The 25,851-nt window shown below is 46.8% G+C and overlaps 3 protein-coding genes across 3 annotated transcripts; 1 reads left to right on the top strand and 2 right to left on the bottom strand.

Annotated features, from left to right (window-relative positions):
• Window positions 1-894: 894 nt before the first annotated feature.
• Window positions 895-8,715, bottom strand: SRSF9 (serine and arginine rich splicing factor 9). The gene is made up of 4 exons (XM_072983751.2): window positions 8,243-8,715; window positions 4,074-4,243; window positions 2,517-2,689; window positions 895-1,425 (listed from the first exon to the last, which is right to left on the bottom strand). Exons 1-4 carry the CDS (start codon window positions 8,557-8,559, stop codon window positions 1,282-1,284), a joined length of 804 nt encoding a protein of 267 aa, XP_072839852.2. The 5' UTR covers window positions 8,560-8,715; the 3' UTR covers window positions 895-1,281.
• Window positions 8,716-12,658: 3,943 nt separating this feature from the next.
• Window positions 12,659-17,695, top strand: DYNLL1 (dynein light chain LC8-type 1). The gene is made up of 3 exons (XM_020799143.3): window positions 12,659-12,821; window positions 15,689-15,826; window positions 17,297-17,695. The coding sequence occupies exons 2-3, from the start codon at window positions 15,695-15,697 to the stop codon at window positions 17,432-17,434; spliced, it is 270 nt and encodes an 89-aa protein (XP_020654802.1). The 5' UTR covers window positions 12,659-12,821; window positions 15,689-15,694; the 3' UTR covers window positions 17,435-17,695.
• Window positions 17,696-19,722: 2,027 nt separating this feature from the next.
• Window positions 19,723-25,611, bottom strand: COQ5 (coenzyme Q5, methyltransferase). The gene is made up of 7 exons (XM_072983752.2): window positions 25,383-25,611; window positions 23,670-23,819; window positions 22,644-22,865; window positions 21,828-21,934; window positions 21,182-21,270; window positions 20,589-20,700; window positions 19,723-20,356 (listed from the first exon to the last, which is right to left on the bottom strand). Exons 1-7 carry the CDS (start codon window positions 25,552-25,554, stop codon window positions 20,255-20,257), a joined length of 954 nt encoding a protein of 317 aa, XP_072839853.2. The 5' UTR covers window positions 25,555-25,611; the 3' UTR covers window positions 19,723-20,254.
• Window positions 25,612-25,851: the final 240 nt, after the last annotated feature.

Below are 25,851 nucleotides of genomic sequence, written 5' to 3'. Positions count from 1 at the left end.
TTAAAAAAAAAAAACTTCTGCGTTTATGTCTAATATGTCCAAGCCTTCCTTACTAGATGCTAGTACAGAAGCCCTATTCACCTCACTGCCATTCACTTCTGTGTAAATATGCCTAAAATTGCACCCTTAATACGATACAGCAAAACTTATTTTTGTATACACCCAGTTACAGTACATTACTAATTCAGGGCAAAATGTGGGGCAAAATGCAGGTGTTAATTTGAACTAAAACTTCAATGAGTTTATGCGAAGGGCCAGTATTTGACTACATCACTGCATAAGCTGTGAGCAATTTCTCTTAACTTCTGTAATCTGCTACCCTTACCTTTCTTTCGAAGCCATCTGTTACCGGAGCACGTGCGAAAGGATGGGGAAAGTAAGGGGGCAGAACTTCCCCACAGGCGTCAAATAAAAATCCTTAATTTTATAAATTTACTATAGACCAGAACCATTGAAATCGATTTTATTTTAAGGGTCATGCAGTGAAGATACTTCTAATAAAGTTTTAAGAAACATTTGAAGTGGACACAATTTGTAGCAGGTGAAAAGTGCCAAAGGATGTTGTCTCTTTGCTAAGGACCTACTTCATTCATCGGGGGGGGGGGGGGGCTCTGTCCCTTCCTCCTGCTACAGTTCCCCCAAAAATCCTGCTGTCAAGCCTTTCTTGCATATTTTTAATGAAATTTTATGAAGAACCCAGCACAATTATGTGTAATGGATGGCCTGTAAAGGATTCTACTGGGCCTTTAGAAGAACAGTTTAAATGTTTCATTGATGTTTTCATAAGCAAACCTTCTTTAATCCAAGAATAGCAAGGACTTTTAATATCCAGGTTCAGCCGTTCACACCACACCTTCCCCGATCTCAATGCACAAAAAGACAGCCACCCATGTGTGAGTTACAGAAACATTTAAGTATATTTGCAGACATCAAAACAGGCTGAGCTATACACGTTGTTCCACTGCTTTAAAGCGCCATCCTGTAGACAAACCATTAACACACACAAATTCTCAAGCTCTCCTCCCCCTCGTTTAGAAGGCAAAACAAAAACTTACATTTCCAAACAAAAACATTTTTAAGTGGCAATGGTTCATAGTACTTCATTACCAACACTTCCCTAGTAAAAACTGTAAGTCATTAAAAAAAGGTTTTATTGGATAGAAAGGAAAAAAAAAACACAAAGCTTCCCAGGAAAGACCTATATCCATCCATTCTGGAATGTAAACACTGAGCAGAAATCGAGAGCCCAGTTCACATTTTTAAAAGTCCCTGTTGGGTAAATCAGAACGGCCTGAACGGAGAGGAGTAGCGAGGTGATCCTCTGCTTTGGTATGGAGAATCGCGACTCCTTGAACCCGAACGGGAGCGCGAGTAGCCATAGCTGATGCTTCTTTCAGGACAAACTCTGATATAAGATGTTTCACCCTGGAATTGAAAACAGAGAAAACCCAAACATTGGCATAACATCCTGCGGGTAAAGTTATGAATGAATGAATGAATGCCAAAAAATAAAAATAAAAAATGGAGGTCAGCAACCCACGCACAAGTGGCTCAAGTCTGGCGTGTTCATACACAGGTGGTATGCATCCTTCTAGTGCTGCCTTGGGCTAGCTCTGGCCTGGCCTTTGAGGTCTACAGATGGTAGGCAGGTTACAGGATACCTCCTGTATTTATTTATTTTGGTGGTGCAGACATTATTAAGGTAAACATAGGTCAACTTCTGTCCCCATGTAACTAAGAGAAGGGTGAAGATGTCAGTATTCCAAGTCTTTACCATCAAAAGGAAAGAGACGTACGCTAGCACAGTCTTCCAAGCATAGTTACGAGACGACTTGGTGACCTCTCTCACCAACTTAATTTAATGGTGTCTCAGCAGCTCAGGTTGTGGAGTGAGAGTCCTCAGCAAGCACCTTCCAGCTGTGACAGAAGGGGGTGGGCGACTGGAGCAGATCAAGCCAGCCATTGGAAGAAGGTGGTTGCAGTGCCCCAAGATTGGAGGGGAGGGAAAAAACCCAAAACTGGACCAGCATAGGAAGAGGTTCTCATGCACGGATGTAGATTACTAGAGAGTAACCGCTACAGTCACTCATTGGTTCCTCTGGGGAGTCACACTGTAACATGCCGATAGAACCTCTGGCCACCAAGACCAGACTGAGCTAAAGCTTATTCAGATGGACCGCCAGTAGCCACCTCTGTTCAGCTGTTGGCTGGCACGAGGGAACACGATAAAGCGGGTCAACTTGACTTGCCCGGGAGCTGGAGGTGAGTCATCCCAAGGCCTCTTGGCTGTCAAGGCTCACACACACACCACACCACCATGGGGCAGGTTTCGCAAAGCTTTGACAGCTGGCAAACTGGACTCCTAACATGCTACAAGGATTGCCATTTAGCCAAAAACAGCGGCTCTACTGCTAGAGTGTGCCCTGGAGCCTCTTGAGTGGCTTCAAAACAGACTAAGGCATGTTCCTCCATGACTGGCACGCACACATGCTCTTCACCCACAGGCAGAAACCCACCTCATGAGAGCGGAATTTGGTGTCATCCAGTTTACGCAGTGCATATTCCATGTCTTCCTTGCGGAGAAACTCAACCACCCCCATTCCATCTTTCTGAACATCTGCATAACATACATCACCAGCTTCGCGCATGTGATCCTTCAGGTCCTGCCAGCTGCCTGATGGAGGAAGCCCTGAGCGGTGAGAACACAAAACAGAAGACACTGTGTAAAGAGATGACACCAGCTGCTAAGGCTATGCCCGGAATGGCTGCGCAGCCTTGACTCGTTCTTCCAGGCTGTCAAAGGCTCCATCATTTCCTCGGAGTTCCTCCTAATTCCAGGCAGCCAGGGCTACAATAAGAACAGAAGGATCCAAAGAGGAGCAGTTAAGTTCCTTTCCAGAGGGGATGAGCTCTCCAAGTCAGCCAGGCAGTCCCCTAGGCAGCTCTCGGGATTCAGAGCGCTGGGCATTCAGAGAAATCCTCCTGGGGGGGTCCAACGGAAACTTATCACCCCTAACTCTGACTGGACAGATCGTACTCCACACAACGACACCGTTACTCGGGATCAGATTCCCATCCAAGAAGTCCCCTTCTAAACAGTATTGAGTCTGGGTCCTTAGATTCCAATAGCTCCTCCGTGGGTAGCCGAGCAAGAATCCTATCAGCATGGTTTTTAACTATCGGCAAGGGAGCTTGTACACCTGGAGTTCAACACTTAGGTATCCAGGTCCTGATCCAGAGCTGATGAGACTGCCATTCATTCAGTGGTTTCCTCCCAGTGAACAAGGACATTGCTACGATGGTGCCACCGCAGCACGCAGGGGAGCACAGTGTTTTATCTAAGAACTGTCTGGGAATCAACCTGATTTTAAGTGGACCATTCCATATACATCGGGTCCAGGAGCGCTGTGTTCTCTCCAGAGATTTGATCACCATGGCAAAACCTCCAAAGTCTTTCCATTTCTCTCCAGTAAGAGGATTTTTTTTCCACCCGTCTCTCCCAACACACTAAACAAGGTATCTATTCCAGGTATTTCAAGGTTGTTTCAAGGAATCCACAAGGCTATATCAAACGAGAGGTCTAATTCACGTTACTTTCCTCCCAAAAGTGCAGTGTGAAGCTGCTGCATTGCTAGCCATCTGTCGCCTTCAGAGACTCACTCGTCCTGCAGCATCATTTGCTTTTAACTTCAGCTTATGTGAAGTTACCTCCTGGCCCTGCGCACTACAAAAACAATCCCAAGTTCTTCTTCCTTGCCCCTTTTTCCACCCACATGGTTGCCCATTTTTAAGTCCATCGAATTCACACCTGCCTACCCATGGAGATATTTGCGCTCACCACTCATTCACCACGATGAACTCCATAAGCAAAGCAACTTCCTCCGTGAATCTCACCAGAAAAGTGTTTGAGGTCCTCTCGCAGTTCTGAAAAAGCTCCTTCACAGGCAAAGGGCTCATATTAAAGAAGGAACCTTCTATTAGGGCAGTGAAATGTGCCCTCTCCCCAACAACTGCAAGTGAGGCATGACATCAGGATGGATCCTAGTCAGTATGGAGGACAGAACACAACATACCTGAAACAAGGACTCGGAATTCAGAACGTCGGGAAGGAGGGCCATTTCTCCCACGTGGCCCCCCACCAAAGCCTCCACCCCGACCTCTGGAAGGCTTGGGAAACTCAACACGCAGACGGCACTGGCCATAATCATAACCGTTCCTCCCATAAACTGCATCTTCTGCATCCCTGCGAACAAATAATACATGTCTCTATTTAGCACAGTTCAGTTAGCCCTGGAAAGGAACAAGAAGAAATGTTGCCCTTAGAAACTCAAATACAGAAATAGAGAAATGAGGGCCTGAAAAAGCTGGAGTCGTCCGGTACCCAGGCTTGGCAGTCATTCTTGTTTGTCAAGATCCTCTCACCATACCTTATTCTTACGACCTGAAGGTCCACACACAGATATTCAGTGCCAAGAATATCCCTTCAATATGATGTACTGTATGTGAGGGATACAGATGTTTCTACCTTTGTATGGAACTCACAGCATGCAAGGAATGAATTGAGCACATGACGTGCCATCAAAGAAATATTGCAAGAAAGAATTCGGGAAAGCTGCGCTTTCTAGCAACAAGAACCATCTCCCCACAGCAGCAGGGAGTTTCAATTTAGTTTCTGAGCCTCAATTCCTTTGTTGGCTTGCTACTTTCTCCGGAGGCCAATCAAGGTGACAATACTACACCTATCAAAGGACAGCAGGATTGTAGCTGATCACAAGCTGAACATGAGTCAGCAGGGACAGCCGTAGCCCATCACAACACCCACCCACAAAAGGCTCAATGTTAGCTACTCTCTCCAAGTCCTACGAGGTAACCTTTCCACTTTATGCTACACCAGTCAGACCTCGCTGCAGTACTGTGTCCAGTTCTGGTACCACGGATTAGACATTCAACGGAAGGCAACCAAGAGGGCCAACAAAATGCAAACATGACGAGGAACCAAAAGAACTGAGTATACAGCCTAAGAGAGAAAAAGCAGAGGGAGACGATATCAATGGACTGTTTAAATACCTGAAGAGCTGCCACAAGAAGGGAGATGCTTAGTGCTGACTAAGAGAGCAAAGCTAAGCCTAATTGACTGAAAACCTGCAGGAGGTTGGAAACACCAGAACATTATCCTAACACTAAGAACAGTTCAGCAATGGAACCAGTGACCTAGAAGAGGGATGGCTTCACCCACGCTGGAGATCTCCCAGGGATGCCCTGGACATCAAGCAGGTCCTTCCAACTCTTGTGGGTCTAATATATACATCTATTCAATACCTGAAGAAAATATCCTCCTTGGCTCCTCCTCACCTTGGAAACAAGGTACTGTATCTGCTTTCAACCTGCCCTGCTCAAAAGCAGATTAGGAGTTGAGAAAGGGTCCCCCACATGCATACTCTTTGTCTGGTTAAATGCTAAGGAAAACACTTTGTGCACTGGAAAAAGAGAAGCATGGGAGCCTTTTCAAGACATGGAGCGCTTTTAAAAATGTAATTGAATGGAAAAATTAGTCTATCAGCCTATTTATCTAAAATTGAAGGGAAACAGATCCTAGTACTTTGCTGGGTTGCTTAACATTTTACTGTTTCCACACACACTCCAGCAGTGTTTTTGTAAAAGTGGGTGTTAACTAGAGTACAGGGACTTTGCAGGAACAATGCCTGCCTGCACACTGTGTACTGTACGCTTGTACGAAGAACTCCATCCTTTTCAGAGAAGAGAAACAACTGCATGCAAGAAAGAAGCACCTTGGGCCACCCGGCATAAACATGTGCTATTTTGACACTTCATAAGGATGATCCTTAGCACTGAGCTAACTAGCAGCAGAAAACAAATCTTGCCTGAAATTGACAGACCTACAGCCATAAATGCACGTCAAGGATCTTGCATGTCTTGCTCACAGGAAAAGAAATATAGAAACTCTGGCATTGACTGTTTGGGGTTGCAGAAAGGGAAGGAAGGTGTAAGCAAAGCACAGAGTACCAATGGTTTAGGCCACCTCCACACCTGGGGCAAAGAGTGAGTGGTGGAGAAGAAGATGGTACTTGCTATGACACAGAACAGGCCAAAGGGCTGAATGTTGTCTTCCTGGCTCAGGCCTGATGAGATGGAGGAACAAAACTGTTCTAAAACCACAACACACTGTGCTGTACATATGGGGGAGCCCTGGCAAAGGGTTTTTCTTATCAAAAAGTGAGCAGCTGAAGGAGGAAGGGAAGAGATCAGGCAAAAGGTACAAGGGAGCCCTTGTTCAGGCAGACAGCTTGCATTTTTCTGCTTTTGGGAGTCAAAACATCATGGACCACCATCCCGTGCCCCCCCCCCCATGCCCCCGTTTCTCCACCTAGCTAGGTTGGAGAGAAGAACCCAGCTCAGGGTTGGAAACCATTTTTTAAAAAAAAAATCCCAAGTTAAATTTCAAACAAACAGTATACAGTATATTACAAATATGTACTATGGTTACTTCTTCTGATGACTCAAACAAGCACAATGGGAGGAACACAAATCGAGAAATCACGCAAACAATGTCAAAAGACATGAAAGGTTCCACGCTATTGGTAAGAATAGCTTAAAGTCAGAGAGTAATGGGAGAAAAACAGTGCATTTCAAGAGAAAGTGGGAATTGGGAACTAGCAAGTGTCCACTCCACCCCGGACCCAATGTGGCATTTGCCATAAAGTCAGCAGATGCCAGATGCAGGGGAGTGGGATCAGGAGACAGGGATCTTGTAGTCTCATATGATCCCAGAGGCATCTGGTGGGGCCCGTTGGGAGATCCAGGAAGCTGGACTAGAGGGCCCTTGGCCTGATCCAGCTCTTCTTAGGTTCTTACACTCACGCCTCCTGCTACATTGCAGTAGGGGCATAATAGTGGCCTACCTTACAGGGGTGTTGTGAGAAATGAAAGACACTCTTATGACAGAGGTACCTAGCCTTCCCACTTTGGAAGGCTCCTGCTTCATCATTCACCTTTTTTTCTTTTTGCAGATTACCCCATAAGGAGGATATTTAATAATACACACTTTTAATAGTATTTCTGCAGATAACCCCATAAGGAGGATATTTTTAATGCAGCCTAGGGTTGAAAGAAAATTAAGTTGCAATCAAAGGGCATTAAAGTGCTTCTGTTTCTAATAATTTATTAAAATTGCTCGCAAAATGTCCTGCACTCACACCACCGTAGGGGAAACAAAGAGAAGGGGGCCGAGATCACCTCCAGCCGCCTCGTGGGCCATTTCCAGCCCAGGGCCTGGAGACCACCGGCCATGCCCAGCAAGGCTCGTCAAGAGCCCAGCCGCCTCCTGCTGCCTGGGTGGCTGCTCTCCAGGAAAAAGATGCTTGTGCATTTTTTAATGGCTTTATTATACAGAAGAGCGGCACACATCTTTATCCCATAAGCAAGCCAGCCATGTGGCTAAGAAAGGATCTTGGGAGGAGGAAACAAAACACAGGGCAGGCAGCCCCCCCCCACCATCCCTGCTTTCCAATGCGCCATTTTTGGGTCTACCACCACCACCATCATCATGCAATATTGACAGGGCTGCCATTCATTCCCTCCATAACCCCTTTTTCTTTGAGGCCACCAGCCTTCCCAAGGATTTGGGGGGGGGGGGTTGTGACTGGCCCTCCAACAGCGAGGAAAAAGGGGACGCCCAGGAGCCTCCCAAAGAGGAGGAACTCCACGCCGTGTGTGTCTGGGGCTTACAACTCCCATCAGGCGCAGCCGACGGCAGTGGACGATGGGAGCTGGAGTCCAACCTCTTCTGGAGGTCCAAATGGGGTAAACCCGCGCGGAAGGGGGGGGGGAAGAGCCTTTCAAGGGCCTTTTGCACCGCCGATACCTTCCTCCCCACCTCCCCAATCCTTCATCCTTGTGTCTCCCCACACACACACAAAAGCACGCACGCTTTCCTCCCTTTCCTCAGCCCGGCCTCCCTCGCCAGGTTGTCGTGAGGCCTTGAAGGAAAAGGGGGAAGGAGGAAGGCAGCACACGATTGGGGGGGGGGGGGCGGAAAGGACCCACACACACACACACACACACACACACACACACACCGGCCCCTCCCCCTCTATCTCCCCTCCCCCTCCTCCCCCTCCCCCCGGTTCCTTTCTCCCCTCAGAGAAAGGGCGGGAAAAAGGCCCTCCTCTCCTCTCCTCTCTCAGTCCCCCCCTTCCTTCCTTCCTCCCCCCTTTCCACCCACCGGGGGTCCTCGAAGCGGACGAAGGCGAAGGGCACGAGGCCCCGCTTGCTCTTCAGCTCGATGTCGCGGATGCGGCCGTACTTGTAGAAAAGCTCCTCCAGGTCTTTCTCCCGCACGTCGGCCGGCAGGTTGCCCACGTAGATGCGCCCGTCGCCCCCCAGGCCCCCGCCGCCGCCGCCGCCGCCGCCCCGGCCGCCGCCCCCGGACATCCCCGGCCCGCCCCCGAAGCCACCCCCGAAGCCGCCCCCGAATCCCCCGCCGCCGCCGCCGCCGCCGCCTCCGTAGTCCATCAGGTCCCGGCCCCAGCCCCCGGACATCCTTCCCGCCTCGCCGCCGCGGCCTGCTGGAGCCCGCCGGACGAAGAGGACGGAGGACAAAAAAAGAGAAGGAGAAGAGAAGAAGGGGGGGCTCGGCTTAAAGGGGAGGAGGAGGAGGAAGACGCCGCCGCCGCACCACCACCACCACAACCTGGCTGCCTGGCCGAGACCACCGCCGCCGCCACCCCCCCAACACGGGGTAGTGCGCATGCGCAGGCTTGGCGGCGGCGGGGGACGGCGGGACTGCGCATCCCCGGTGAGGCGCCCGCCTCTCCTCCTCCAGGCCAGCAGAGCGGCGCTCGAGAGGACCGTCGCGCCTCTCGGGGACGGAGCGGCCGGGCCGGGCCTCGAGGCGGCGGGAAGAGGAAGAGGAAGCGGCGGCAGCAGCCAGAGGCCTAGTTCCCCCCCCCCCAAGAAAAGTAACTTCGTGGAGCTCCGGCCGAGCCACGGAGGGGCCGAGGCCTGGGCGCGGGCAGCAGCCCGGCGGTGCCCATTTTCTCCCAGGAGAAGAGGGTTCCCCCTCCCGCCTGGCAGAGCCCTCCCGCCTCTCCGTTGCGCGGGTGGAAGAACAGGCCCCACCTCGAAAGGCCACGCTCCGGTGACTGGCACCGTGGCCCTCCGCTCGCGTGGGGGACGGGCGCCCTTCTTGGGACGGGTTGCCCCCGGGAAGGAGGCCGTTGGCAGGACTTCAGCCTGGGGGAGGGGGGGTGCTGCCCCGCTCTTGGGCAGGGGCACGAGGCTCCCCAGGCCCAGGAGTCCGCCCGCCTCTGGCCGAGTAGGATAGGCAGGGGAAACCAGTTTGTGTTAAATAAGGGTTAAACGCACGGCGCTCAATTATCTAAAGCTGCACTAAGCTGCATTGCATAAAAGGTGCCGTTTAAAATGTCATTTATGCCCTTCATCGAAAAGAGGGGATATTTTTAATGTTTTATTTGTTAAGTGTACAGTATATCCCACCTTTCCAGTGGCAGAGATGCTCAAGGCAGCTAGCAGTACTGTGGAAAAGAAAAAAAAGACAATGTTTGGATTAGAAACAGCCCTCAAGTTAAGCAACTAACAAGGCAGGGAAAATACACCAGCTAAAAAGGTGTAGCACCAAGCAGGAAATGCTCATTAAAAACTGACCCAGTCCTGGGCACGCTGGCTTAGAAGCTGCCTCTTTCTTTGTGTATCCACAAGATGAGCCTTGTGGCACATGAAAGGCTTAAGGCCATGGTTCTGTGTTGGCTTACTGGCACATTTCTTGCAGGAAAGCTTGTGATCAAAAGGTGGAATGGAAGAAGTACTGTGACATTTCCAGGCAAAGTTCAGACATCTGGAAGATATTCAGGGACCCTTGGAACAGCAGTAAATTGGCAGCCATAAGTCCGGCTGAGATAACTGCCCCCTAGCGGAATTCTCTCTACTGGCAGCCCGAGGACTGTCATGCTTGCTCTCTCTCTTCCTTGGCCAGCATGCCTCATGAAGGTGGAAACTGAAGGAAAGTGTGGTGAGAAAGCTGCTACGGAACATGCAAAAGACATTTCTCATGGCCACCAAGAGGCAACGAGGGAACAGCCTTTCCTGACACGATGAAGACATGTGAGAAGTGGAAATGGAGGGAAGACACAAAGAACTGTTCTGCTCCATTTCTGAGGAAAGGCACCTCTGAAACACATCCCAGGAGGCAGCCTGCTCTCCTGCAGAGCTTCAACAGTGGCTTTCTGTTTGGCAAAAGCAGTGGATTTGAAGCACAAACAGCACCAAAGGGAAGCACATAGCATCCACTTGGGAACGTCTACAGTATAACATTAGACTTGAGTTAGCAACCACTGACTGATACAATCCCACTAAAAACGCTACGATCCAAGAACAAAAAACTATAAAACTAAAAATCTTGCAAAGGCCTTTCATTAAATAACTTGCTGGCACTGTGTGAAATGGAAGTCGAATGGAGTGACAACCTTGTCTCGGGACTTGCACAGAGAGGAAAGAGTAGGGCTCCTGCCATAATGCTAGGCTCCAGATTAGAAGCTTCTACACAGGCACAGAACCCATTTGCAAGATGCTTAGGAACTAAAGTATTGCTTGGGTCTGTAGAGCGGAACCACCTCTTCCTGAGGACACAGCATGTCGGTCCCCTGCAGCATGAAATGATGTTTCTAGAAGGAATGCTAGGGCTGAGGTGTTCCAGACTCCTTTGCAAATTCTGTTTTTTAAAGTGGCACCAGCAAACTCAGCCGCTGAAGAGATAGACAGGCTGCATCTGAGGGTGAGGTTTGGTATTGAAGCCTTTGCTTCCACCAGTCGCTACATTCCAGCCTTGTGCTCACTAAACACGGACAGAAGGAATAAGGGATGGAGGAGCCACTGGGTTACCAAAAACATCGAAGTGTGTAATCCTAATGGTAAACTGCAATGGTTCAGACGTGGCACACATACAACTTAAAAGATGCTCCAGGTCATTCCTTACAGGGTAGAACCTGCTCACTGAAGAGAATAAGCAGTTTAGCAAGATGAGACTTGTCCTCGGGGATAATTTACTGTAGAAACGAAAATCAAGGACGGAATGGCACTGGTCATTGACATTTCTGAGATGAGACCCTTCCAGCTGCACTGTCAGGGATCTGCAAACCATTCTGGACAGAGCTTGATTGTGATATGTTAGAAGTGTCAACATTACCTGTCATTAATTCGTCACAGCTAGCTGAAAAACTCAGACAAAAGCCAGGCTTCTGAGAGAGAATTAGGTAGCAGTACCTAACTCCGGGAGGCCGTGGAAAGCAGGAGGGCCTGGCGTGCTCTGGTCCATGGGGTCATGAAGAGTCGGACACAACTTAGGGACTATACAGCAACAACAACCTAAGGAGGGGGAAAAGAATACCATGAGAAGTGTCCAGATGATATGGCCCAGAATTGGACCATGTTTTGTGCCAAAGCTACAGATTTATTTATTTCATTAGCTTTATATACTGCAATGCACTATTCTGAGCAGTTCACAACAAGTAGAATAAGAGATAATAAAACATATGGAACTATAAAAAATGTAAAACCATTTTGAAGTCTCCTTTGGCCATTAACAAAAGAAAAAAATCAGTAAAAGTGGGTGGAGAGGGTAACCGTTGGAAGAAGTACTAAGGCAAGCAAAGATTGTAAAAAACATAAAATGCTTAAAGCTAGATTCCTCTGGCCCAAAAATGAGGAAGGGCCAGTGCAAGGGGATTGATTACAGCTGATCCTTCCAGGGTTTTGATTTTTTTTAAAAAGGTGAGAGAAGTTGTAACCTGATGAGGTTTTTTGTGTGGCTGATTTGAATGGGGCCACAACATAACTGGTTTTAGAGTCGGTGCCCAAAAGTCAGCCCAACTGTGACAACATCTGGCTTTCTCCCAGAAAGAAACCATGGGGGGGGGGAGAAGAAGAGAGCAAAACCGGACGTCTTTTTGTACAGCCTTTGAAGACTTGCTAATTTATAATATAGGTTGTACTAAACCGGTTGCGTGTCCCCACTAGAGATCTAGAAATTTCTATTTTTCCAGAAAAAAACACGGTTCCCCCCCCCCCGATTTTTTTCCTGGAAAAAAAAATGCACAGTAGTTGACACTACCACTATTAAAGATGTAAAAATTTCGGAAGATTTCAATTTTCCCTCTGAAAAAAACACGTGTTTTTTTCCCCCGGGGGGGGGCAAAAATGGAAATTTTCCTGAAATTTTTATATCTCTAGTTTCCACCCCCAGTTCTGGAAAGGGTGTGTTGGGGGGGCTGCTACCGAGGCGGGGGATGAGTCTGAGAGGTCGGGGGGGGCGAGAGAGAAACGGAGCGCCCCCCCTCCAAACTCTTCCTTGCCCTCCGCGTGGCTGGAGCGGCCGACTAGGCCCTTCCTCCTCCGACTCTCCCCGTTGCCGCGGCAACGGACGCCGGCGCGGGGCATGCCGGCCCGCAACAAAATGCGGCAGCAAAACTCTACGGGAGGCGGAGGCCAGCCCTCCAATGGCCCGCGAAGGGCATTGTTGCGTCGGCCAATGACGGCCTCCGGAGAGGGCTTGCTGGGCGTGGCCTGCGGAGGGAGGCTGTGTATGTGGGGGGGGAAGGCAGAGGGGCGGGAACGGCCGCATTCTACAGGAAGCCGGCGGGCTGGACGGGAGCCGGAGCTGCGAGGAGGAGGCGGCGGCCGTCGGTCGTACCGTTGCGCGGCGGGGGAGCCGCTGAGGGCACAGCCGGGGGCCCACTTGTTCGTCCGCTCCACCGACGACGTCCTGAGAAGTAGCCCCGGAGCCCACGGTGAGGAAGGAAAGGGCTGCTAACCGCCGCCGCCTCCTCCTCCTCCTTCGTAGGCCTCACGAACGTGGGTGGGTGGGTGTGAAGGCTCTAACGGACAAGGTCTTGGACCGAGGCCCGAAGCGGGGGGGCGCGGGGAGAGGACGGACGGACCGACCCCCAAAGGCCCCTAGATTTAATCTTTTTACTGCTGAGGATTTAAAAAAAATTTTTTTTGGAGGGTTGGGGACGTGATTTAATCTCTTGGGGAACGGTTTTGTTTGTGTGTGGGGGGGGGTCGAAACAAAGCCACGGGTCGCATGTTTAAATGTTGGCTTTTAGTGACGTGAGGCGCCTTGGGTTTTTTTTAAGCCGCAAGGCGGGATACAAAAAAAAGAACATTTTAAATAAATCAGGGGAGGGGGGACGTTGTTGACTCACAGCTACTTATTTGCGAAGTTCGAAAACAACATTTCCTCCCTAGTGGATTCAGTGGCAGTTGTAGCCCCCGCCCCCCCCCAAAAAGGCTGTTATTCCCGAGTCCTTATTTCCTCGGGGCTTCTCTGCGCCTCCTCCGCCAGGCACTCTTACCTCCTTCCCTCCTTATATTCCCCAAAACAACTTTGTAAGGTTGGACATAGGAAGAGAATAGGAGCCTGTGAAGGTGGGTTGGGTGGGATTTGAACCCAGGACCATGGAGTCCTATTTCAGGACTCTGAACCTGGGCTTCAACTATTCTGGCTCTCAATCTCCCCCCTTTTTTTTTTCAATTGAGCCGAAGTTGGTGGTGTAGTAGCAAGAGGGATGAATTTAACTTCTCTGAAAGGTGGACACTCATTGATTTCCTTCATTTATTTATTTATTCATTTAACTAAAAAAATTAAAAATTGCCTTCCTGTCTCCAGGTTGTAACTAGAATTGTGTCTTGATGCCTTCAATAAAAGCTTGGGTGCAGAAATTGATATTAAACCAGTTCTTAAAAGTGTAAGACTCAACAAGCAGATCTTGAAATGATGTGGTTTTATTTGCTATCAATGAAAACAGATTAATTTGCTGCTGTTTTTTTTCTGCTCAGCCAGTGTACTACTCTTTCATGCGAGACTCTGATTTGATGATAAAATGACAACAGCCGTCACTTGTCAATCTTAGATCATAGAATAATGAAGTTGGAAGGGGTCTATAAGGCCATTGAGTCCAACCCTCTGCTCAGTAATCTCATAATTTGTCCCTGGGAATGTTAGCAAAGTGGATGCATTGAGTTGGATTCCATGTACTGTAGTTCTTTTATATACACTCACCCCTACATTTGCTGTGTCAAAAAAATGAAAATAATAGAATGCAAAGGGGAGGGGAGATCGTTATTAAACTGTTGAGTGAAGTATTTATAGAAAAAGAGAAGTGAGCAGTGGGGCATTGATAGTCACCTTCATCCTAGTAATGTTGTCTTGCACTTCATGTGCCTAGAGGATTCAGTGTCAACTGGGCACCAAAGCTGTTCCCTAATGACTACTGCATGTGTCGTTTGGTGCCAGGCCAGGGAGACGGACTGGCATCGCCATGTGGGTGTGGAGGGGATTCTTATGCTGGTAGGAGAGTGATTGGGGAGACAAAAAGGGAGGTATGTGCAGGGAAGCTCAGAGGTAGGTGTGGCTTGAGGGAATGCAATTTCTGCAGTGGGAGCTTCATCTGTTGCTCCTAACATGTTAGGTCTTGTGGCACTTTGGCCATAGTCCTGATGTGCCCTTTGCAGTTCCATAAAATAGCTTCTGCAATGCATAAAAAGAACTTAGGTGTTTTGAGTCTCTTCACGAAGGGGAGCAAATAGGAACTGGAACTGAGTAAAGGCTGCAGTGTTTAAACCTGTAAGCAGTTCCTGCAGAAAAGGAACAGGGAATAGAAAAGGAGAGGAAATGGTGTGGTTAAATTGGGGGTTGACCTGTACATAGACAGTGGAGGGGGGCATAAGAAGGCTGTTGTTCTTGCTGCGGAATATGCAGGTAGTGAGATCTTCTCCTTTTTCTCCGTTTCCTTGAGAGATGAACAGAGTAAAGGGTGTAAATAGGCAGGCAGAGACAATTTCTCCTTCCGTAACAGGAAAAGCTAGCATTTTAGAATATGGGGGGGGGGGGGGGGGGAGGGAAGGATAGTGTACTGTATTGATTTTGTGAACAAGAGGGAATAATGGACGGGTTTGGGTAGGGGAGTTGATATTTAGGAATATTCCTGAAGAAGTGGTGGAGTTAAGATGTTAAAAGTGGTAGTTCACATCATGACTTCAGGTTGTGGGATTGTGGAATTCATCTGGGGTTGTGCTTGTCACGAGAAAGAGTCTTGGCATTCTTGAATAAAATAACCTCTCTGTGGGAATGGTAATGAGGTTGATGTGTTAAAATGCATTCCTGGGGAGTGGGTGGGGCAGCTCAGACATCTGCGAATGGTTGTGTGCACCACACAAAGATGTCAGTTATTGTGGCTGTATTTTGTTCAGGTTTTTAATTATAGAAATGTGTAGGTTGTTGAGTTTCATTCCCAAAGTAGGCTTTAAATTCTAGTGAAGCAGAAATGGTGTGCAAATTAAGCACTCCTTAGATAGAGCTCTTCCTGCAGAGACATAAGTACCTGGCAGACTGAATTTATTAAAGCCATGAAAGGAATGCATTGTATCAATAGTTTTCTAACCATCAGAGTGATGTAGTGATGAATATAGATAGATTTAGCGATGTACTGTTAGAGATATATCTAACCAGATTAAAAGCGGGAAGAAATTTTCATGTTTCTTTCAAGGAAACAGGATGGATGCTTCTGGAAATTGTGCTCTTTAGCTATATGCTTGTCTTGCAGAACAGACGGGTCTTTCAGCATTTCTCATTTTTGCCCTTTGTGCCTTGTAGGCAACCATGAGTGATCGAAAGGCTGTGATCAAAAATGCGGACATGTCTGAGGAGATGCAGCAGGACTCTGTGGAGTGTGCTACACAAGCCTTGGAAAAATACAACATTGAGAAGGATATTGCAGCCCACATAAAGAAGGTAATTGTGGATTGTTATTGCTTACCCCTATTATTGAGTAGTATAAAAAAGGTACTGCCAAGTGCAGAGTCTAGACCAAGTGAGAGGGAAAAAAATCAACCCCTGTTCTGAACTAAGCACATGTACAGATTTAAGAATGCATAGGCACAAGTGGTATTTGGTGTGGGAAGGGCGGGCTTCAAGTGTTCTGGTTTGCCGGATAAGAGTTTGACACCTTCCTTCAGCCTCACCGTCTGCTGCTCTGTGTGGGTGGCCTGTCTGTGTTGCTCAGTTACTCACCCCATGGGAGTGAGAACCATCTGTAGTCCCCTGAATTTGGCAGAACGAGTGAGAAGCTTGTCAGGCTACAGCATAGCACACTGTACAAGGAGGGTGTAGGAGTTTGTTCCTTAGCGCTACGGGGGCAGTATGCAATTAAAAGAACATTCATTAGCATAGCTTTTAGGACTATAACAAGATATTGAGAATGCTTGTAGGTACAGAGGAATGAAAGTGATGAATTCTTGAGACTATGTAATGTTGGTACAAGTGCAGGCACTCACTGCTGACTATATATTTAACTTGGTTCAAGTGAATGCTATTTTCAACAAAATGACACTGGCAACATCACGCAAGATGGTGTATTAGATGAAAGATGTGGGCATCGTAAATCTAAGGATAGATTGTTAAGACCCGTGTAAAGCATGTAAAATCAATCCTCAAATGAAATTTAGATCACATCAAGCCTGAATGTTCTCTGGAAGCAAAACCGACGCAGCTGAGGCTGTCCTATTTTGGGCACGCCACTAGACAGCAAAACTCTGCTAGGGAAAGAGGAAAGCAGCAGGGAAAGAGGAAAACCAAATGTGAGATGGATTGAATCCATAAAGGAAACCACAGCCTTGCTGAGCAGCCCTGCTTTGGAGATCACTCATGCATATGGTCACTGAATCAGAGGCTTGTAACAATGACATGTAAAATACGTGCATGGCCAAGTGATGTATGTAAATATACATACTATGAAACTCATAGATTCTTTCAAAAAGAGTTGTATACATATTGTCCTTTTAAAGTAAGCCAAATTATAAATCCAGAAACTTCTAGAGAGATTGGGAAGGATGCAGTACTAATTAATGATGTTTCTTTTCTTCAGGTTCTGTGTAAATGTCTGTGGACTTACATGGAATGTCCTTGCAAAACCTGCCCTGCATCTTGCTTCAAAATAATCCTAGTAACATCATTAGCATTTTTAATATAACTTTCTATGGTTTTAGCAGTTTAAAAGTAGCTTGTGATCGGCAACCTTATCAGCTACAGAGCACAAACACATGTGAAAACAGCAGGCTATGGTGTAGTAAAAACATCTTCCCTTTAGAAGCTCAAGAGATTAGAATAAGAGACGTTTCTTCCACCTAAATAATAGGTGGCCCAACACATGGGAAGATGCCGTCTATCCCTGTGATGCTAAAATGTTCAGTTGTTCTCTTCCAGGAGTTTGACAAGAAATACAACCCCACTTGGCACTGCATTGTGGGAAGAAATTTTGGCAGCTATGTGACTCACGAGACCAAGCACTTCATCTACTTCTACCTGGGCCAAGTTGCTATTCTCCTCTTCAAGTCTGGTTAGAATATGAGACAGTTTCACCCAAACATGCATCTGGTTACAGGACTGCAAGCTAATTCCAAATAGACTGAAGTCCTCAGCCTTCCCCAGGGAACATACCTTTGTCTTCAAGCCTTTTTGTTTTAACCGACAGGTACTTCTCTGTACCAGTTTGTGTTTTTGTTGTGGCCATAAAACAATAGCAAAAAGAAAAAAAAATCTTGTATGTATTTTGTTTAAAACCCGTTCCTTTTTAAAATAAAAATAACTCAGCCTTTAACATAATTCCTGTATGTATATGACCATTAGCTTTTGCAGACTTCAAACTGAAACTGCCAAGTATTTGGCCAAATTCACTTGATTCTGCAAAAACCGTCCTGATCTGACGATTAATATCTTGTTTGCCTCTGTCACAATTGCCCTGATACAAACGGAACCTAGGAACTTCTTTGCTCACAGATAGGTGATAATCTTCGATTCTGAGCATATTTACTTTGCAGTAGACATCACTGACTTAACTTGAAATGTTAAGTTAGCACCCTCAAGATTGCACAAACATATACATAAATTAGAAATCCTATACTGTTTGTTGTGCCTGCTTTCAAGCAGTTGTATGTAGCAGGATGAGTGCATCAGCACTGTAATAATCAGTACAGTTCCTGCAGTTAATGCAGTCATATAAGGAACCCTCCCAGTGAATCAGTGCAAAATGCCTGGACAGACTCCAGGGAATAAAAACACACATACTGTATATATACACACACACATGGTTTGAAAAAAAGAACAGCATTTAAACTGTCATCTACTTTGGCAGGACAGGCACATCCAACAGATCCAGGCTGCCACATTTAGAAGTCATTTCCCTGTTGACTGCACGTAAACTAGCATGTAGTCGTTACTATAAAAGACACAACCAAAGTTAAGCACTTGGATTGATTTACATGGGGATGAAGCAAATGCTTTTTGGTGTTTTTTTTTTTAAACTGAGATATAAAATGTATCTTAACATATCTTAACATTTATTTAATGGAAGTCTGTGGTTCTTCAGTCAAGTCTTCTAACATGGTGGAGACTCCTTAAGGTGGTGCAAGAAAGCTTCTGTTGATGAGGGAATCCTTAGGCTGCAGGCTTGGCATTTGCTTGAAGGTAGAAAATGCCGTAGCAGAAAACCTGGTCATTTCTCCACAACTCTAGAATGTAGGATATCCACTGCAATGCATAAGGTACGGGGTGGAATTGGTAAACACAAATATCCTGTTGAAACAGGACTTCAAAGTCCTGTTAAGGCCACTGTAAGTTGGTTGTGATGACACACAACATACTACGTTTTGTACATGTGAAGAGTCACTGTCACTTGAAAGGCCACAGGCTGGTGGCCCATAAAGGCTTGTAAATTACGGGTAGTGGCCGCTGGTTAGTCGCATGCTTTAGACTGGGTTCCAGGGCATCAGTATGGCTGAATCTGATTAACGTATTATAGGGTTGCACTGCCTCATACTGTTAGAAGAACCCCTTTTGCTAAAGTGTAAAAAGGCTTTTAAAGCCAAGTGAAGCTCGTGTAGCATAATGGACAAGATTCCAACCCCTGGGTGTCCAAAATCCTGCCCTGCACCCCAGCCTCCTTTGAGGGCAGTGGAGACTCTCCACATATACTTTTTAAAAATCCTTAAGAGACAAGTTCAGGCACCAAGCAGCAGCTGGGGAAAACCAATCAAGGCCTTCATGCTTCACTCTAAAGCAATATTTTTTAAAAAAATCCCAAGTGTAAAATGCTTGTTTTTGTCTTCCTTGGGTTTGTGTGAATGCTTTGTGGGGGTGCAGAGTGGGTGGGTTTGGAATTAAATCTTCCCTTCCAGCTGCTTGATACTTGAAATTATACCCCATCCCCCTTCAGGGCCAGGGGAAAAGGACACAAAGGTTCTATTGATGCCAGGGAAGACATCTGTTATGGGAAGATTTTCAGCTTCTACAGGGAGGAGAAAGAAAGTTCAGATGTCTGTCTTCTCCCAGCATGGGTCGGTGATGATCCAGAAGGAACACTACGTGTTTACCACAGACTAAGTGGAAGGATGAGTGTTTTAAAAGAATGTCTCTCTGGCTGGTCTCCATGACAGCCCTGTGGAATCCGCATGCACATCTTTGAAAGATGCAGGAGCAGGATGCATCCACACAACAGTACCCAGGAGCTCTGGCTAGCAAGCAAGACACAGAATCTGGTATAATTAGGCAAGCTATACATGCCTCCTCAGAAAATAAGATAAGTGGTCAGTGTGTCCCTGTAAGCCTCATGCTTCAGTAAAACAAGAAATATCTGAAAGCCTTACATTCATGGTTTAATAAATACACTTAAAAAAACCCACAACAACTTATCCATCATAGACCCTCAATCAAGGTTACGTATTTAGGAAGAAGCACAAACCTTTCATTCAAAGGCTAGTTCATAGTTTTCATCTTTGCCACTTGCTGCTGCCTCAAGCGCGATCAACATGGTAAGAGAAATCTTAGCCTTTCACGGACTGTCCTCACAAAAATGCATTGTGTAAAAATAATTTCAGCTCTTGAGTTCAAGTCCCAATTTCAATCTAGTCAGTGTGGCCTTTGACGTGACCTCTGGCCAGATGAATTAATGTACAAGGTACGCCCAGTTTATACATGATTTTCCAAAATACACCTGGTTGTTTTCTGAGGCTTAAATATTTAGATTCTTCCAAGGGACTAGTTCTTTTCTGAAGTATGATGTGATATGGCAGCAAGTGCCCTGAAAGGCTCAACCAGCTGATTTTTAGTGTCAGAATGTTCTACTTGCTGCCTTTGTATTATTTTGAAAGACAAGGAAGATTAAGGTCACAGCTTGAAGGCAGAATGAATGGCCACAATGCCTGAACTCAAGTTTTGATAGTCCACCTTCAGAAAGCCTGCATCTTCAATCATCTCCTTGAATTCCTCCTGAAATACAGAAAGGGTAACGTCAGCATTTAGTTCTGTAAGACAATACCAATGGATTCTTGAATTCCTCAGTGTTTCCCCCTTCACTAAGGCTGACATTCTGTTTACAGCCCTGTAAATTATGGATTTCTCCTCCAAAGTACATGCCTCGAATATACTTGGATTGATCTTCATGTAAAAGTACTTAAAGCTGCCGCTTTCATATCAGACTCTCGACCAGAGGACTCATTACCTGGCCAGGAAAGCGTCTGATGCTTTCTACAAGATACTGATAGGATTTCCAGTCCCCAGCAATAACTTCGCCCAGCACAGGAATCACCTGGAAGCTATACAGGTCGTACAAACTGAAAGTAAGCAAGCAAAATAAAAAAAGAAGAAAGAAAATGGTAAGGCATATACTGCAGACCTTTTTAGACCTAACTTCCCCTGAAATGGTTTGCCTTCAGTAACCAGCATGTTCCTCAAAGGCATCTCGAGAACGTTTCATGCCCCTGGAGGCCCAGCGTTAAAGCCTGAATATTTCCCAGAAGTGCTGTAAGGTTTTGCCACTTGGGACCAGCCTTCTGTTGCTCAGATAAACTGAAAGTCAACAGGGTTTTATTTCTATTGGCCTCCAGGGGACATTGGCTGGCCTTTGAGAGGGAAGTCAGGACCCATTCCCTCCAAGAAGAACAGCTGCCCTGCCTTCCCAACCCATCCCTGCCTAGCACATTAAAGCAGGTGCATAAGAGCTGCGCCTTCTCTGGGCTTCTGTGACTCGCTACTGGGGCTTCGGGGGCTGGGCAAAGAAGGTCCAGAGAGAGAGAAAGAACCTGGAAATCCAACCTGGAAACAAGGGAGTTGTTGACCTGACTAAATTCCAGACAAAGAAACCGCCCTCCTGGTTTCAAGACTCGATAGGCCTCCTGAAGTGCCTGGAATAAGACAGATGAGAAGTGAAGAACCGGTTTTTCTGCCATTTCCTGGGGGTTTAAATCAGACCTCAGAATGTTGATTCTGGGAAACAATTTTGAGTTCAGCATAAATAACAAGACCCCGCAGTGATGGACAACTTTTTCTAATCTCCAAGAGACACCTCCAAAGTCCAATATATCCAATGATGGTCAGTTTTGGGCACGGTGGGAGCAAAACAGCATCCAAGCCGTCCTCGCCTCCTTCGGCCTTCTTTCTGCTCATCCAAGAGAACCTCTACCTGCAAGTTAACGGGGTAATCTAGCAACGGGTGTCAAAATATCTAAAAGGCCTCCCCCTTGCATAGAGGCCGTGTTCCCCCCAGCACTCAGGATAAACCATGAGAAGCCATCATTAGCTTTGCATGCTACCTTGGGTCCCCAGGGATGACAGACCAGCTGCTGTTTGAATGTCACGCCCCTCCCTCACCTCCAGTCTTTGAGCCGGCAGAACTGGATTCTCACATTCCTCTCAGGAAAGTAAATCTGGGTGGGATCGAGCCAACAGTGCCGATGCTCACCTGGTCCACGTGAGTGACATTCCGAATGCCGAAGGCAATTGTGTAAACGTCAAAATGGTCATCACTGAACGGCAGCTCTTCAGCGTTTCCAACAACCCACGACAATCCTTCAGCAGAAAACAGAACAAATGGGCGACTGTCTTGGACTGGCCAGCTGGCTCCCTCAGCAGGTAAGAAGAGTCTCCTGCAACTCACCCACCGCAAAACTAGCATGACCCCGGCCTATACTAGTTTGGGGCTGCACACACGTGGAAGGTGTATTGGGTTCACAAAATGTGTACTGGGGTGATGTAACTGGAGGCCGAAGGCCAAACCGATCCCCCAAACGGTACCCCCTGCCTCTGCCCTAGGCTCTGATCCCGCAATCCTCACCTCCCACCCACTGTGCGCCCCTCAGGTCCTCATTTTCTCAAACCATGGCTGACTCAAGTGGCTCTTCAATCCCTTGTCTTCTAGCGTGAACAGGAACCAACGCCTGTGTCAGTCTTAAGCTTAGTGATTTACCTCAAAGCTCAAGGTATGGAGGCAACATGCACAAGCAGCTCAGAGGTGCAGGTGTCAGACCTGCTTTTCAACCCCTGGCGTTTGTAACAACAAAAAAAAAAAACGTTTCGAGTAAAGACCTAAGAGTTCTCCCTTTAATTCCTGTGGCCAGCCAATGCAGACAGTACGAGACTAGATACACTGTCCGGTCTTCTGGATAGGTGTAATTATAGAGCCAGGGCTGACGGCCCTTCTGCCTACACAAGTCAGTTGCTGAACCCCATGTACACGGAACCTTGCATGGTGCAATTCTTGTTGCCCAACACCCATTACCTTCAGAGTAGCCGAGGTGTTGTGATTTCTGCTTCCCAACCTTCAGCATTTCCTTGTTGATGTCGCAGACCACCACGTGTGATCCGCCCAAGGATTTATCCTCCTCCTGGTACAGTTTGCTGATCTCTTGCCATGATAAATTCTGATGGGATCTTAGCCTCTGCCGCACCTGATGCTCCCGCTGGGAACGAACATAATTGAGAAACCGAAAGGCGATATCACCTGTATTTGTTTTGAAAGGAAGATTCACAGTGTGGGATTTTCCCTGGAATCAAAGGGGCGCTGTGTATCTGAAGGACGCAGAAGAAGGAAGCTAGGTGTTTGTGAAATTGCTCTTTCTGCCCTTGCTAGTTGCCCTAAGGCGGACGATCCGGAGGAAGGAAGCACACACCATCTACCCACCACAGAACTAAGGGTTGCCAGTGGTGTGTGTTTCTGATGGGAGGGTCTGCACTTTGGCAACAATGCAGTTTGTTATAAACCAGCACCATCTGACAGAAAGCTATAAATCTTCAACATTTATCAACTGATGTTGTACTCTTCATTCAACTCTGATTTAAAACATTTGGCTATACATTCTATTACAGATTAACTAGAAACATTAACTTGCTTCCCAAAGCTTCTATAACAGACCTTACTCTTATTCTAAACCAGAAATGCAGCTCGATTGACTTATGTAATTTTTTAAATGAAATTGTACTTTTTGTTTCTAACACAATGTTCTTCGCACCCATGTAAGAAGATACCCTGGTGAATAAATATCCTCACAAAAATATGATCATTAGGATTACATCTAATTGTCTGGCAACCATTTAAACCATGATAAGCCTCTCAGCATATTCATAAGAAATGCATATTTAACATGCCGCCTAAAATGTCAAACTATTCATAAATGCTATTTTTGTATCTTAGAAATCGACAAATTAAGAATAGCAGGATTTTTTTGGAATTTTTTTTTCACAAACTACAAGAAGGATTCTGTCTGAACCTGCCTATCGGTCAGAGTTAAGAAGACATGAGGCTCACCTGTCCCTCCAGCAACATCCAGTAACTGAGTTCCCGGGTAAGGGTTCATTTGACGCAACAGGATGTCCTTCCAAACACGATGGATTCCCAAGCTCATGGAATCATTCATCACATCATACTTCTTAGCCACATTTTCAAAAACTTGGTAAACTGAAATTGATTTTTTTAAAAATACGGTAAGACAGGCTATTTTCTCTTCCTCGGTTCAAGATCAAATGAATATGTTGACACCATTCCCATATAGTGCTAGATACCAGTTTGCCTTTATTTCTCCTTCTCCCTTTGATTGAGACTGAAGTGACTATAGTCTCCTCACCTTCCCAGCCATGTTATCCAACATTTTCTTATTCTGCCCCTACAAGCTCTTCCCACTCAACTTCTCTGCTTCCTAACATCAAAACCTTATGTTTTGTCATACAATCCCAGGCAAGCCACTGTCCTTCAGCCTCTCATTTATGTATATGAAGAGCTGTATCGATATTTACAAGACTGTTGTGTGGACATCTGGCACTCACTACCTGCTGGTCTGCAGTGCAGAGGTCACTACTGGCCTCCCTTAGATTGAGATCACAAAACCTCATTTCCTGCACAAAGCTTTGTCAACCTCTTGAATTTTTCCACAGCAACAGCTATTTGCATTTTATATTCTGCTTTGCACTGTCAGCATTTCAAGACTATAAAATGCTTGGGTTGCTGATCTAGCATAACTTTGTAAAGCACCACATGAACGAACAGTGGTACCAAATAACTTAAACTGCATGTGTGCTTGACTCCTTTCAAGGAAAACTATGAGAACATATTAAAGTTATGCCCCAACAGAGGTGTGGTAGCAGAATGGTGCTGTGGGCCCCAGACAATCCTTATCCTATCCATGCCTAATCGCAGGTAGCTTTATCTGTGGCAAAACTATATCAAGTCAAGGCTCTAAAGTAACTTTGCACACTCTAAAAAGTAACTCCCCCAGCAAGAATAGGAACAGGACACAGGGAGAGATGGCAATTTTGGCTGCTGCTCCCTGATCTGTCAGGCAAAAAAAGAAAAGAAAACCACTTGGAAAAGTTACTGTTTAGGTCTACACCTGCCAGGATGGCCCCTGCCAGGCCAGGCCTCCCTTGAGAGCCTCCCAGGGGAGACTTCCTTCCTCTATCCATCATCAACCTTCCTTCCTCTTTCTGATTACTATTGTTGTTCTTATTCTTCCCTATGTTGATTAACACTATCAACATTATTCCTTCTTTTCTATTATTATTATTATTATTATTATTATTATTATTATTATTATTATTATTATTATTATTATTATTATTAGCTTTCCCATTAAAAGATCCTCCCTTCCCCATTTTGGGGCATGATTACTCCTATAACTACTACTATTCTTCCTCCCTCCCTCTCTTTTATTATTACTATTACTCTTTCCTATTGATATTATTACTACACACAAAAAAATTGTCCCTCTCGAATGGGCCTTCTCAACCCCACTAGACGCTGTTCCAAGTCCTCTATTCAGAGCCCACCGTCTCTCCAGACCGAAGGATGCCTAATCCATATTCCTTCCTTCCTCTTTCTGTGTATTCTTGCTGGTGCTCCTCCTCCTCCTCCTGCTGTTACTCTAAATAGCGTTACTCTCACGGAGTACTCCCTCCCCCACCGGGTCTCCTCCTCGGCCTGGCCGTAGGGGCCCATCCCGCCCGCCCTGAGTGGGGCCGCCCTCACCCTTCTCTCCCTTCTCCGCCGCCGAGACGGTCTGGAAGCCGAAGTGCGTGTCCTGCCCGGCGGACGGGCCCCTCGACCCGCTGCACAGGCCCCGCCAGAGGAGGGCCAGGGCTCGTCGCCCTTGGCAACCGCCCCAGGCCCGGCAGGGGCCGATCGCTATGGAGGCCGCCATCTTGCTCGACTTCGCAGGGCTGCCGGGGTCGGGTCGCCACGCCCCCCACTCCCGGCAGCTCCGCCCCCTTGAGCAGAACAGAGCATGCGCACTAGCGCGGTCCTGTCCCGCCGCTTGGTGTCACGTGGGCCTTCGGGACTCCCTGTTCGGCGTTCCCACGGAGAATGAAAAAGTTAATTTTTTCCGATGACAAGTAGTACAGCGTCTCTGACTGCAACCTGGCTATGCTGTATCCCCAAGGAAGTTATTTTTTTCCAGCTGTGATTTTCCTTCCGGTAGTGTGCAATTATTATAGAT

This window comes from Pogona vitticeps, chromosome 14 (assembly GCF_051106095.1).
Source record: "Pogona vitticeps strain Pit_001003342236 chromosome 14, PviZW2.1, whole genome shotgun sequence".
Lineage (NCBI taxonomy): Eukaryota > Metazoa > Chordata > Lepidosauria > Squamata > Agamidae > Pogona > Pogona vitticeps.
This window is presented reverse-complemented; position numbering and strand designations above follow the sequence as displayed.

Excerpts from the sequence above, each read along its gene's own strand:
- DYNLL1 (XM_020799143.3), top strand. The coding sequence starts at position 15,695 with ATGAGTGATCGAAAGGCTGTGATCAAAAATGCGGACATGTCTGAGGAG. Across the intron at positions 15,827-17,296 it reads TTGCAGCCCACATAAAGAAG|GAGTTTGACAAGAAATACAA; the intron begins GTAATTGTGGAT and ends GTTCTCTTCCAG.
- SRSF9 (XM_072983751.2), bottom strand. The coding sequence starts at position 8,559 with ATGTCCGGGGGCTGGGGCCGGGACCTGATGGACTACGGAGGCGGCGGC. Across the intron at positions 4,244-8,242 it reads GTCCGCTTCGAGGACCCCCG|GGATGCAGAAGATGCAGTTT; the intron begins GTGGGTGGAAAG and ends ATTTGTTCGCAG. Across the intron at positions 1,426-2,516 it reads CCAAATTCCGCTCTCATGAG|GGTGAAACATCTTATATCAG; the intron begins GTGGGTTTCTGC and ends TTTCAATTCCAG.
- COQ5 (XM_072983752.2), bottom strand. The coding sequence starts at position 25,554 with ATGGCGGCCTCCATAGCGATCGGCCCCTGCCGGGCCTGGGGCGGTTGC. Across the intron at positions 21,271-21,827 it reads ATGTCACTCACGTGGACCAG|GCACTTCAGGAGGCCTATCG; the intron begins GTGAGCATCGGC and ends GTCTTATTCCAG. Across the intron at positions 20,701-21,181 it reads AACAACTCCCTTGTTTCCAG|TTTGTACGACCTGTATAGCT; the intron begins GTTGGATTTCCA and ends GCTTACTTTCAG.